The sequence below is a fragment of the Mytilus edulis genome, chromosome 2, assembly GCF_963676685.1.
Source record: "Mytilus edulis chromosome 2, xbMytEdul2.2, whole genome shotgun sequence".
In the NCBI taxonomy this organism is placed as follows: domain Eukaryota; kingdom Metazoa; phylum Mollusca; class Bivalvia; order Mytilida; family Mytilidae; genus Mytilus; species Mytilus edulis.
The window spans coordinates 73149552-73163037 of NC_092345.1; the positions used below are offsets into that span (position 1 = coordinate 73149552).

The window sequence follows — 13486 nt, forward strand, 5'->3', positions numbered from 1 at the left end:
CCTGCAGGAATATGTTAACTTAGCTGCATTTGACAAAACCTTTCGGAATGTTGTCTTGTCAATGCTTTTCGACATAGTGCCGTATTTGGCTTTTAGCTTCTGATTTGTTTCACAGAGGGGCCAATTGAAGACGACACTCGCCAGTCTGTCGTTAGCTTGGTATGATAGATGACGTTTTTTAACAGAGATCTGAAGTCTAAAAATAGTCAAAACAATGTTTAAGGATCCGTACTGCCATGAACATATGGATATTGTCGTACTGAATTTGCTGTAAAGTTTTGAAAATCATTTTAAATTGAGGATTGTTTCTTTCTAATGGGTAGCTTGGATGATATGTTCGGGTTTTGCTCAAATTTTCAACCTTTTTGGTATTATCAGCTCTTTAACGTTTGTATACGGTTTAATATGAACTGTCAAATAGGTTGGTCTCACGAATCACTGAAGAGACATCAATTGTCAAAATGCTCATCTGGTACAGTAAAACTTGCTGAGTTAATGTTGTTTGTACCTCTTGATTGAAGTCTTCCCTGTGGACTATTAAGTCATGGAAGGATGTTACCAAAGGTACAGTAATTCGGTATTAGCATGAAAAAAGTTCATGTACTAAAGAAATTATCTGATACTAGTATGAAATTGTTATCGTTCTAAATCACGGAAATGTACCTCCCTCTAAATAACTGGTTTAATTGTTCTGATTGGGTATATAGTTAGAACACTAAGGAGCCATTTATTGTCAAAATCGACATCTGTTCCTGTAAAATTCTATCTGTGCTTGTTATTTGGACTAGATATCATTGGCAAAGTGATAGTGTCCTCTGAAATTATCTAAAAGAAGAGCGGCACCATGAGCCCATGATAAGTCAGATTTCAACGGTTTTTCAACAATTAAAATTCCATAAAGCCTTTTTGAGTTATTTTTCAAAGTATTGACAACGGTATACCATAAGTCCCTTAAACAGACCTATAAAAATTAGTGGGCATTACTACAGCGAACATAATTCTGGTATTCCCTCAAGGTAGATCAGGTGTCTTTTTCTGACCAATAAATTCCTTCTAAACAGGAGGGCAGATACTTAAATTGAATTTGGTAGGACAATTTGAACTCTTTTTTTATTTTTCAAAAACGTGAGGCCTGTGAAAACCTTATTTTTATTAGATATTTCGTCAGTATAAAAAAAATGTATCTTATTGAATTTTTTATCGAATACATTGTTTAATGTTTCCCTACTACAGAAAAATTAGGTTTCCTGTTTATTACTTAAAGTCCCCTTAGACTTCATGGGAAGGGGATTAATAAATGACACCAGTAATGCTAGTATTTGCTTTTATTTGGAGGCCATAAGAATTGGAAAAGATTTTTTTCAAATACTTGAGATACTGCAACCTCATAATCTCTAGCCCTAGCAATTATCTCGATATGCGAAGTTTTGGCTATACTTGGCAGTTATTTCAGAATTGAGGTTAGAGATTTCTATACAGTATTGACTAAACGTTTTACAGGTAATCCTTCATCATTAATTCAAGCCTGCTGGTCATTTGAACTTATATTAAAGGAAAGGAGTAAAAATAATAACCACAAAACTTTTGTTATGAAAAATGATTTTATTGTCAACAAAAACACTGCCTGGTCTAACAAATATCCACATAAAATCATTATATCAATTATACTGTAATGGAACCCTCTGATAGTTAAATAGTGCACAACATCCCTTAACCTCTCATTTTCCGGTTTAACCCAGCTTTGCAATGTCTGACAAAAATACATTGTGAAATTTTTTACAGTTGGACATGTTAGCAACAATGAAATGACATTATGCAGAAAAAGGGATTTTATTTGGGGAAATCAGCAATGTTGTTATATCTGCAAACCATTCATTCTTACTAGAAATATATACAAGTAAAAAGCAATATTTGTTGACCAAAACACCTTTTGAAATTTTATACATAACTCGCTAAAAAAACATTGCATCGTCAGAGATTTCTATACAGTATTGACTAAACGTTTTACAGGTAATCCTCCATCATTAATTCAAGCCTGCTGGTCATTTAAACTTATATTAAAGGAAAGGAGTAAAAATAATAACCACAAAACTTTTGTTATGAAAAATGATTTTATTGTCAACAAAAACACTGCCTGGTCTAACAAATATCCACATAATATCATTATATCAATGATACTGTAATGGAACCCTCTGATAGTTAAATAGTGCACAACATCCCTAAACCTCTCATTTTCCGGTTTAACCCAGCTTTGCAATGTCTGACAAAAATACATTGTGAAATTTTTTACAGTTGGACATGTTAGCAACAATGAAATGACATTATGCAGAAAAAGTGATTTTATTTGGGGAAATCAGCAATGTTGTTATATCTGCAAACCATTCATTCTTACTAGAATTATATACAAGTAAAAAGCAATATTTGTTGACCAAAACACCTTTTGAAATTTTATACATAACTCACTAAAAAAGATTGCATCGTCAGAGATTTCTATACAGTATTGACTAAACGTTTTACAGGTAATCCTCCATCATTAATTCAAGCCTGCTGGTCATTTGAACTTATATTAAAGGAAAGGAGTAAAAATAATAACCACAAAAAATTACAGTATAATAAATAAATGAATGGATACACAATGGATAAAACATTCGGATAACAATACATTCCCTACTATTATTAGAACATATATCACTCTATCAGCATGCCATCGAAATAGATAACTAAAGTATTAGTAATATATATAAAAGGTACGTTTTAGGTAAAACTTAATCAGCATCATAAAACATAAAACATTTTTATGAGACATGAGAAAGGTGAGTCAAAATAAAATAATAAAAATAATAAAAAGTATACATTAGCCAAACTTTGATTTCTTGACAATATTTCAATTTTCAATACAAGTCATTCCTTTTGTTGATGAATTGATCAGTAATGTACTTAACATATATTGTGTGTTATTTCTTAAGACCTAACATTCAATAAGATCAACAATAGGGCTGTTGCTGTGGTTATCAGGACAGATTTACTCATAAATTAATATTGACTGAAAAAGTAAAAAAAAATCAAGACTGAATACAATTGAATCTTTTTTTAATTGAACAGATATTTAAAACGATATTCTTAACATGAATATAAGAATCATGTCTTGGTATTTCATATTATATTATTTATTAATTTTTATAAATTCTTAAAAAAACTCTATAAAATTATACAATAAGGCTGTTTGTATCAATTTTTGCTTATAGGTATAAAGGTGGAAATATCTTCTGCTACAATGTGTCTTCTATCAGTTTTTAGTAGTGGCAAGTGTTACAAAAAATTTAAATGTGGTTATAAAGCTGTACACATATACAGAGTGCATGTTAAGAATAAAATGAGAATTTCAATAAGTATGAAATGATAAAATGCATGTAAACTTTATTTGTCCTGTTGGGGTAAGCAATATTTAACCGAACACCTAAAAGGTATTTTACAACAATGATGAAGACAAATAGCCATACCATGATAACACATAACTCTACTGTTATACATAAGTATCCCTGAATTACATTTATCTTGTCTTCTCAGAAAATTAAACAACCATAAAGTTCAATAAAATGCTAGTTCAGACACTCAAAACTATAAAATAGTGTTCTGACACCACATTTTCTGAATGATTATGTGTACACTGGAGTTCCTGTTGTTCAAGAACTACCAAATCAAGAAATCACAATGACCAGAATTTTTTTTTTATAAAATTATGCTGCATAACTAATATCAACTGAAAACTTTTTTGTTGAGTGTTTTGCCGTCCATCACAAGTTTAATTTCGTCTTTGTCTAATGTTTCATATTTCATTAACATTTTAGCAAGTTCTTTATGTTGTTCTGAATGGTTTGTCAAGATCTTCTTAGCTCTGTCATATGATTCCTGCAAAAATAAATTACAAACTGAATAAAATTACAGTGTTTCCATGTCCACAGCCAATGTAACTTTTGTACTTCTAAGGGCAATAACTCCAATATTATTAATATTTCAAAGGTCATAATGCCTGAAACAATTGTTGATTGACACTTATTCTAACATGACGTGCTTCATTCGCTTTATGAATAAACCAATACTCTAAATCCAATAAAATTTGTATGCACATGCGTACTGGAGATTTTAAAATGCACATGCACTACTGGAGAATAATGATTTTTTTCAAATTGGCATGCATTTAATTTATTTGATTAACTTAAAACACTTCCAACCTCTTAAATGATGCACATGTTGTAACAAATTCATTTATTATGACTGTAACATGTTGCAATTCGAAATTGAATTATTTGACCTAAATACGACAACTGTTCATGCTTGCTGTTCAAAACTCCCCTCTCTGAAAAATCACATTGCTAATCGTTTGTTTGTTTGTTTACAAACAAAAAAGGGAGGTTCATTGAAGATCCTACACAATCGTTCCACACTTATACACGTCAGACATAGAAATTACCTTAATTGTCCTAATCATAATCAAAATAATTGATGCAAGCTATAGTTTATTGGAGTTTTGACATGGGTAGACATTATATTCGTGTTATTTTAGCCCTCACTATCTCTAGAGCAAAAATAATCACGAATATAATGCCTACCCATGTTAAAACTACAATAAAGTATAGCTTGCATCAATTATTTCTTAATTTTCAAACTTGTATAAGACATTACTGATATATTTCATAAAGTCTGACAAGAAATGTAAGCTTGAGAGTGCTTAAAATGCAATTTTCCATATACAGTGAAACCTGTCCAAACCGAACACCCACGGGACTTTGCGTTTTGTTCGGTTTTCACAGGTGTTCGGATTGTAGAGGTAGACGGAAGTCGACACCAAAATAATTTTGGCAGCAATAATAGGTGACACAACAGCCGACAGTTTATTTTTGTGTTGATTTAGATGTAAATGTAAAAAAAGATAAAAGATAGACGTTTTGCTACATTTTTGTTTATAAATCAAACGCCACTCCGTCAATCACGGTCGTCGTTGGGAGATGTCTGACGTGGAGCGATTTTGCTTTTTATAATCATTTTCTCATCCGTTAATTCACTGACCAATTCAGATTCACAGTCACTGTCATATGACGATTCCGTAGTTGAATCGGGAATGTCATTGTACACACGAGTTCTCGGACTAAACTGGTCACCCCCTGATTGATACTTCGGCAAACGATAACAGTGAAATAACAGCAGGGGTCCAGTTTATTCTCGCACTTTATCGTTGCTAAATAGCTAACGGAAGTCTTCGGGAGAATTCGAATCAAATATATAGGGCCTCTAAAGGGAATCCAGCAATCGAAATACATTGACCTTGTTGTGTTGCACGACTTCTTAATCCGGTGAAAGGCTTTAAAACTATTATTTGATTAAACAGTTTAGCTACAGAATGGCAGTTTCGATTTTGTGGCCGTAATTATTTGAGTAAGGTGCATTTAATTGATCTGAGGGAAAGTTCCTTTCTTGTTATTATCGGCAATGGGGGTAGCTGACCAGTTTAACGTTTCTTTACAAAAAAATTACTTTATACATGGACACAGACATGCTAATTAGTTTGTAATAACAACTCACAAGTTCATTAAACCTCAAATACCTTCGGGAATACTCTGCCATCCTGTGTTTGTTTAATTAAATCATGCAAATAATTAATTATATTTTATTGTTTTGATTGGTATTGATCGATTTTGACAGGTAATTTTTAGATACAAATTTTCTAACGAGCCTTCAAAAAGCGTTCGGAATTCGGTGTTGACAGGGTTCGGTTTTTTCAGGTTAAATTAACGTTAATTGATAGGGAAATTTTGTGGGACTTTGAAAATTGTTCGGTTTAAACTGAAATTCGGTTTTATCAGGGTTCGGTCTACCCAGGTTTCACTGTAGTTTTATATTTCAAGGGATTTACTCTTTTAAAAATAGTTAACAGCACTGAATTTCTAAAAGGTCCAAGATATTGCTTATGTTAACCTTTGATGTACATTTCAGAAAATTCTGCATAAATTGCACACAAGTGAGCTACACAAGACTAGACACATGCATGGACACCCTGCATATATATGTCCCCTGCAACACTTAAGTTGTGCTTGAGGCCAATAAGAACAACATCAAAGACCGATATAACTTTATGTCAGGTAGCCCCTAGAGAAAAACAGGGTTTATTATGTCACATCTTAATCTGATCCAAAAATCTACATCTAAATAAACTGTTATCACAGAAATATGTCTAGCCTTTTTGTAATTTTGATTATGCAAATGTTGAAATCCAAATAGCAATACTCTAACATCTTACACAAGTTATGCAAATATTCAAAGTCAATGAACCATGACTGAGTTATATGGCTAAACAATCTCCATGTAAATGAAATGTGCCAATGCTAATACAACTGCATACCAAATACCATTGACTTATTATAAGTCGTTCCCAAATCTAAATACAAACATTAACTTGTAATCTATGTAAAAGTTTCAAAGTCAATGAACCATGAAGAGGGGGTGGGGCTATATAATCTCCATGGAAACAATACTTGCAAATGCCAATAAATTTGCATTCCAAATATTATTACCTTAACATAAGCAGTTCATCTTAAACTGATCTAATCACAAACTAATACATGTAAACTAAGATAAGTTTCAAAGTCAATAGACCATGAATAAGAGGACGGAGCCAAATTATCTCCATGGAAACAAGATATGCCAATGCTTATACAACTGCATACCAAATATCATTGACCTACCACTTGTGGTTCCCCATAAACTGACCTAATCACAAACTAATACATTTAAAATAAGCAAAAGTTGCAAGGTCAATAGACCATGACTAAGGGGGCGGAGCCAAATAATATCCATGGAAATGAGATATGCCAATGCTTATACAACTACATACCAAATATCATTGACCTAACACTTTTGTTTCCCCATAAACTGACCTAATCACAAACTTATACATGTAAAATAAGCAAAAGTTTCGTAGTCAATAGACCATGACTGAGGGGGCAGGGCCAAATAATCCCCATGGAAATGAGATGTGCCAATGCTTATACAACTGCATACAAAATATGATTGACCTACCACTTGCCGTTCACCATAAACTAGACCTAATCACAAACTAATACATTGTTGACACCGTCACCACCGGAAACAGCATACCTATGTCTCACTTTTTGACTCCGTCAAGGCGAGACAAAACTGGTTCAATCAAAAGTAGTTAGTGAAATGGCAAATATTTCAAATATATATTCAAGCTGCTAATTTGGTTTTAAATTAAAGAAATGACCAGGATATCATTGGTTCATAGCAGACATGGGGTCAATTACATTTGAAAGTAATTAATTACATTCAATTACAATTACAAAATCTTCAATTAAATTACACATTACATTTGACTTTTTTTACCAATGTAATTAATTACATTCCAATTACTTGGCAAATGTAATTAATTACTTCAATTACATTTGAAAGGAAATTTAAGATAAAACATTGAAAACATGCATTTATTCTATGATATGTACATAAGTATTATACATTGCTCTATAGTTATAACAATTAGACAGTGTTCAACTAGTATATACATTTTTGTATTGTGTCATATAACTTATTTAAGCATTTTCCCATTACATTTGACCATCATCAGCTTTTCAAATGTTCCATCAGCCAGTCTGCACCTTTCCGGCCTGTGATTCCCAAAAATCCTCTCATTTGTCTACTAGACCAGAGATCAATGGTTAAACACACACTTTCAGCTCTTTTAAGAGTATTTACAAGGTTATTTTTTATTTCAACCGATTTTTCATGTAGAAGTTTCGAAGATAAATGCTTTCTGCTAGGCACTTGATACTTAGTGTCAGCTTTTTCCATCAAGTTTTTAAATTCTTCACTTTCGACAATAGAGAGTGGTAAAAGATCCCCAGCTATGAACATTATAAGAGCATTTGTCATTTCTAACTGTTTTGGATCAGACGGTGAATATTTTACACTTTTTTTTATGCATTGTGTCAATGTTGGTTGAATTTCTTTATTCTCAGAATGCAGAATGTACAAATCTCTGTGTTTTCTCTGAAAATTACAAAAGGCCTTATTTAATATCTTGAAAATATTAAATTGTTTTAATTTACCTATTGAAATTTTACATTTATTTAAATTTATTTGATTGTAAATGATACAAAAAAAGAGCACTATTTTTTATTTTTTGAAATGATTTTCATTTTTATCCCAGCTTATTCAAATTATTTATCTTAAATAAGTGATTTAGAAATCTGACTTCTTAAAACAAAAATAAACTTCAGTTTTAATCACAACTAATTAATTTAATAAACAAAATATTTTCCAAATTTTAAATGTAAGCTATTAGAGGATATAAGATAAATGAAATCTGATTAGAAATGAAAAAGAAGCATTATGAATTTATCAATTTTTAAAATTCTTATATAGTATTACCTTCATATGTGTAACAAAGTTGGATGTAACTTTATAACTTCCACTAATGAGGGTGCCACAATGCATACATTTTCCTTTGAAAGTATTTCCATTTTGGAAGTCATCAGGAACAGTAAAATGTTCCAGTACACTCTTGGAGCTCATTTTTAAATCTGATAAAATGTTTTCTTTCAACATTCATATATATAGTGAACAAATTTTGCAAGTGAGATTTTGTCATATGCATTATCCCTTCAAGAATTTAAACATGTACCTATAGGCCCTAGGGGTATATTTATCTCTCTCTAATTAGCCTTATATCTGTTTAACATAACTGTTATAAAACAGTCATTATATAGTTTGTAATAAAACAAATAGCCAGAGGTTATATTTATTGGTTATTTAAGTCCTTGAATAAAGTTAATTATGTTAAATCAATGTCTTAAAATATCTATCTAAATCTACTAATTAAGGTCAAGACAGTGACTTCCTAGTGGTTTCTTTTAAAATTATGGCATGTGTCTACATTTTTTTTATCATTCAATACAAAATGAAGAATCTACCATGGTTGTGTTAATACAGAAAGTATACTGTGAAGGCTTTTCTTTGTCAGCTTACAACATTTGTTAAGATTATTGCTTTTAATAATTTTTTGAGAAAACACAAGATTTAATCTTTTGATCCAAAATTTCAAATGTAATTGACTTGTAATTGAAAAGTAATTGTCAATTACAGGCAATTTTGGCTATGTAATTAATTACATTCAATTACATGTAATTGAAAAAATGCTCAATTACACATTACATTCAATTACATGATAAATTGTAATTAATTACAGTCAATTACAATACATATTTCAATTACCCCATGTCTGGTTCATAGATGGACAGTCAAGACTAGGATTATATTTATACTTAACAACTGTGGTAGTGTGTATATAAGAGAGTGGATGGGGTTCAATGACATATCTTGGTAATGATAGTGGTAATATCTTGTTACCTGAAGAAGACGTTTTATTTCTGAATCTATTTCTTTAGTCACAGCTTCACTGTATTGATTAACCATTATAAAACCTAGCCCGCCATCTTGTTGCTGAATGTCAAACACACGAACTCCAATCTGCAAGAAAATAATTAGTACTATAATTGTTTTTGTTATTGCTAATACAGTGATCTTTATCTGATAATGTTAATTATTTTGATCTGAGGTAATGCATGATGTATATGTATGTAATGACCCTTGTTTATTTCAATCATACTGTACACTCTAATGAAATTTCTTCACTAAAAAAAACCAATTTATTGTATAAAATGAAGTAAAATGTTGTAAGAAATATTACCTTATTCCACCCTACAATTGTGCAATGTTTAACTTTATCAATGAAAATTAACTTTTATGAATCATTTTAATATGGAATTATGTTTATTTTCTCTGTGTACGTTATCCTGTTCCTGTCATAACAAAAACCTATAAACCATCATTTGAAGCATGAAGTTTATTGTAAATATGTAAATATGCTTAACTAGACAAACAATATTTAATCCTGGGAAGGCATGAATAAACATAATGTTGTAAAGTTTAAAGTAAATACAAACAATATACTGTAAATTCAGATATTATTGCTAGCATTTATTATTGCAATTATGTCATTTTAGACTAAAATGCGATAAAAAAAATTGTGATGTTGAGATAAAATACTGTTTATCCATTCAAAATAATTTCAAAATGCGAGTTTAATTTATTTCGATTTTAACCCCGTTACATTTTTCTCAATAATAAAAATATCACGATAATTTCTGTATTTAAAGTAGTTCAGAAACAAAACATTTGTCCATTGGACACAATACCCCAGTTGCATAAACATAATATTATCATAGTCCATGTTATCAGGATCAAACCGTAATTTGGCATATAATTGAAATAGATCACAACATTATAAATATGTGTACTAAGTTTCAAGTTGATGTAGTTTACTACCGTAACCAAAATATTTAACCTGAGAATGTACTGGTTTCACACTATCACATGTCAATGATAAGTTAACAGGAAACTGTGTGTCAAAATCAAAATCTGGGATACAATCTAAAACATTAATGTCAAAACCACAATCAGGGATATGATCTTAAGATTCATATCATAATGAACATGTGCGCCAGGTTTCAAGTTCTTTTTACCTCAACATCCTGTTATACCATCTTTATCAAAAATTAAATCTGATACAGGATGAAAGAACGGAATATAGAACAGAAAAATATTCTTTTACTATCCTAGGAGGAAAGGGGGCATAAAAATACCACATTTTTTGTTACTTTTTTCTATGAATTTTTTATACTTTGTTCTTATTTTGGAATCTTTATTTTGCACTTTTACACCTCTGCGCTAGGTTAGAGGATTTGGCCCAAGCAAACATGTGTAACCCTGCCACACTCTGTATGTGCCTTTCTCAAGTCAGTTGTTGCTGTATAACATATTAGTTTTATGTTTTAATTGTTTTACATTTCTCATTTAGGTGCCTATAACAGCTGTAAGGATTTTGCTCATTGTTGAAGACTGCATGGTGACCTACAGTTTTTAACCCCTATATCATTTGGTCTCTAATGGAAATTTGGCTCATTGGCATTCATACCACATCTTCTTATTTTTATATTTCAAACAAGTCTATGCCTGATTCGACAGATACCAAATCACAATTTAGCTTTATTTTACGAAATAAAGCTGCAATGACAAGGTGATAATCTCTATTAACAGAATTAAAAAGAGAGCAACTTGGTTTTAACACATCCAGTCCAACTTGGCATGTTGTATCCAGGCAATCCATTTCAAATCCTTGCAAGTTTGACAGCCGAAGCAACAACTTTTCTTACTAAAATTGCCTCCACATGATAGGCAACTAACAATTATTAATTCTTTCTTATAAACCTATAAGTGAAGAGAATATTAACATTTATTCTGAATACTATAATTAACTATTACTACCTTATCTGACATTCCCAACTTCGTCACCATTGCTGTTGCTATCCTTGAAGCACTCTGAAAGTCACTGCTTGCACCTGCAAAATGATCATGAAAATTGAAAAGAATCAGCATTACCCACGCTACAGTCATTGATTTTTGTTTTTGACACAGACTTTATCTGCAAGAATATCAAGCAAGCCCACAGTGCTTATTGTCATATCAAATGTGTCAAAAATATCCAATATAACATATTTTAATGTCCTAAACATTGACAATAGGATTATGCAACTTAGAAAGTCTCTCCATATATACATGTATCTTCTTTCAAATATAAAAAATCCTGTCATTAAAGTTACCTTTTTCATAGTTTCATAACTGCAATAAACAAGAATGTGTCCCCAGTACACGGATGCCTCATCCGCACTATCATTTTCAATGTTTAGTGGACCATGAAAATAGGGGAAAATCTCTAATTTGGCATTGAAATTAGAAAATCACATCATAGGGAACATGTATACAAAGTTTCAAGTTGATTGGACTTCAACTTCATCAAAAACTACCTCGACCAAAAACTTTAACCTGAAGTGGGACGAACGGAAGAACAGACGAACCAATAGACGGACAGACGGACGAACAGACGCACAGACCAGAAAACATAATGCCCATAAATGGGGTATAATAAATGGGGCATAAAAATAGGGCAGATCTAAGCACAATAATTAGATATACTATGGAGGACAGTCATTTTTCTTAAATGTCCAATACAACAAAACATACATAAATGATCAATGGTAAGATTTTTTTTTAAATTTGGAACTAATTTATCAGGTTCAATCCACCATTTTCTACATTTGAAAATGCCTGTACCAGTCAGGAATACGACAGTTGTTGTCCATTCATTTTTGATGTGTTTTGTCATTTGATTTTGCCATGTGATTAGGAACTTTCCGATTTTATTTTCCTCGGAGTACAGTACTTTTGTGATTTTACTTTTTACCAGTGAATGGGAGACAATAAAGCATACAAACCTGTTGTGACATGATCACTTCCAAAGATGATTTCCTCAGCCACTCTTCCTCCCATTGCTACATCCATTTCTGCTGTAAGTTTTGCCTTGGTCTGATTGTATTCCTCTGTCTCAGGGATAAAGGAGGTCTGTAATTAGATTTAATACAATAACTTCCTGATTCTTTTTCACCCTGCCAATCAATCAATACAAAAAGCTGTCAAACCAGGATTTTATCCCATTTATCATATATGTTACAGCAATTTTGGCCATACGACCTCTATCATTTTCATCAGTGAAAACATGACAAAACAAGAGCATTGACCAAAAAAGTTCTTAAGTAATTGCACAGAATTGACTTAAAATGCCATTTTTTATTCAATCAAGAACTACAATTCTTGAACAGCAACATTGAAAAACGTTTAACTTAACCTAAACTGTCTTTAGTAACAACATGTTATCATTTCATTCTACTTACGTGTCCTAGAGAAACACCTCTGGCTCTGATTGTTACTTGGTGCAGGGCTGTGGCCTATTCTTCTTACATGACCTAGAAACACCTCTGGCTCTGATTGTTACTTGGTGAAGGGGTGTGGCCTATTCTACTTACGTGACGTAGAGAAACACCTCTGGCTCTGATTGTTACTTGGTGAAGGGGTGTGGCCTATTCTACTTATGTGACCTAGAGAAACACCTCTGGATCTGATTGTTACTTGGTGAAGGGGTGTGGCCTATTCTACTTACATGACCTAGAGAAACACATCTGGCTCTGATTGTTACTTGGTGAAGGGCTGTGGCCTATTCTACTAACATGACCTAGAGAAACACCTCTGGCTCTGATTGTTACTTGGTGAAGGGGTGTGGCCTATTCTACTTACATGACCTAGAGAAACACCTCTGGATCTGATTGTTACTTGGTGAAGGGCTGTGGCCTCTTTAGTGAAGTATGCAACAATGGTATGTCCTGCTTCATGATAAGCTGTATTCCAATTGGTATTCTCATCTGGTATCTTATTTTTGTTTTCAGGTCCTGAAACATTCAACAAATGAACTCATTTTTAGGTTTCACAAAATTGTTAGTGGAGGGGTTTTGCAATTTAAATTTCC

General features: G+C 32.0%; 1 protein-coding gene across 1 annotated transcript in view; it reads right to left on the bottom strand.

Moving 5' to 3' along the window:
* Positions 1 to 1582: 1582 nt before the first annotated feature.
* The window catches only part of LOC139512890 (ATP-dependent zinc metalloprotease YME1L-like), a 28425-nt gene continuing 16521 nt past the window's right edge, over positions 1583 to 13486 (bottom strand). The window contains exons 16-20 of the mRNA XM_071300842.1: positions 13258 to 13409; positions 12402 to 12528; positions 11395 to 11468; positions 9418 to 9537; positions 1583 to 3909 (exon numbers count right to left, since the gene is read on the bottom strand). Coding sequence (XP_071156943.1) covers positions 3757 to 3909; positions 9418 to 9537; positions 11395 to 11468; positions 12402 to 12528; positions 13258 to 13409 — 626 coding nt within the window. The 3' untranslated portion in view covers positions 1583 to 3756. The remainder of the gene's footprint in view (positions 3910 to 9417; positions 9538 to 11394; positions 11469 to 12401; positions 12529 to 13257; positions 13410 to 13486) is intronic.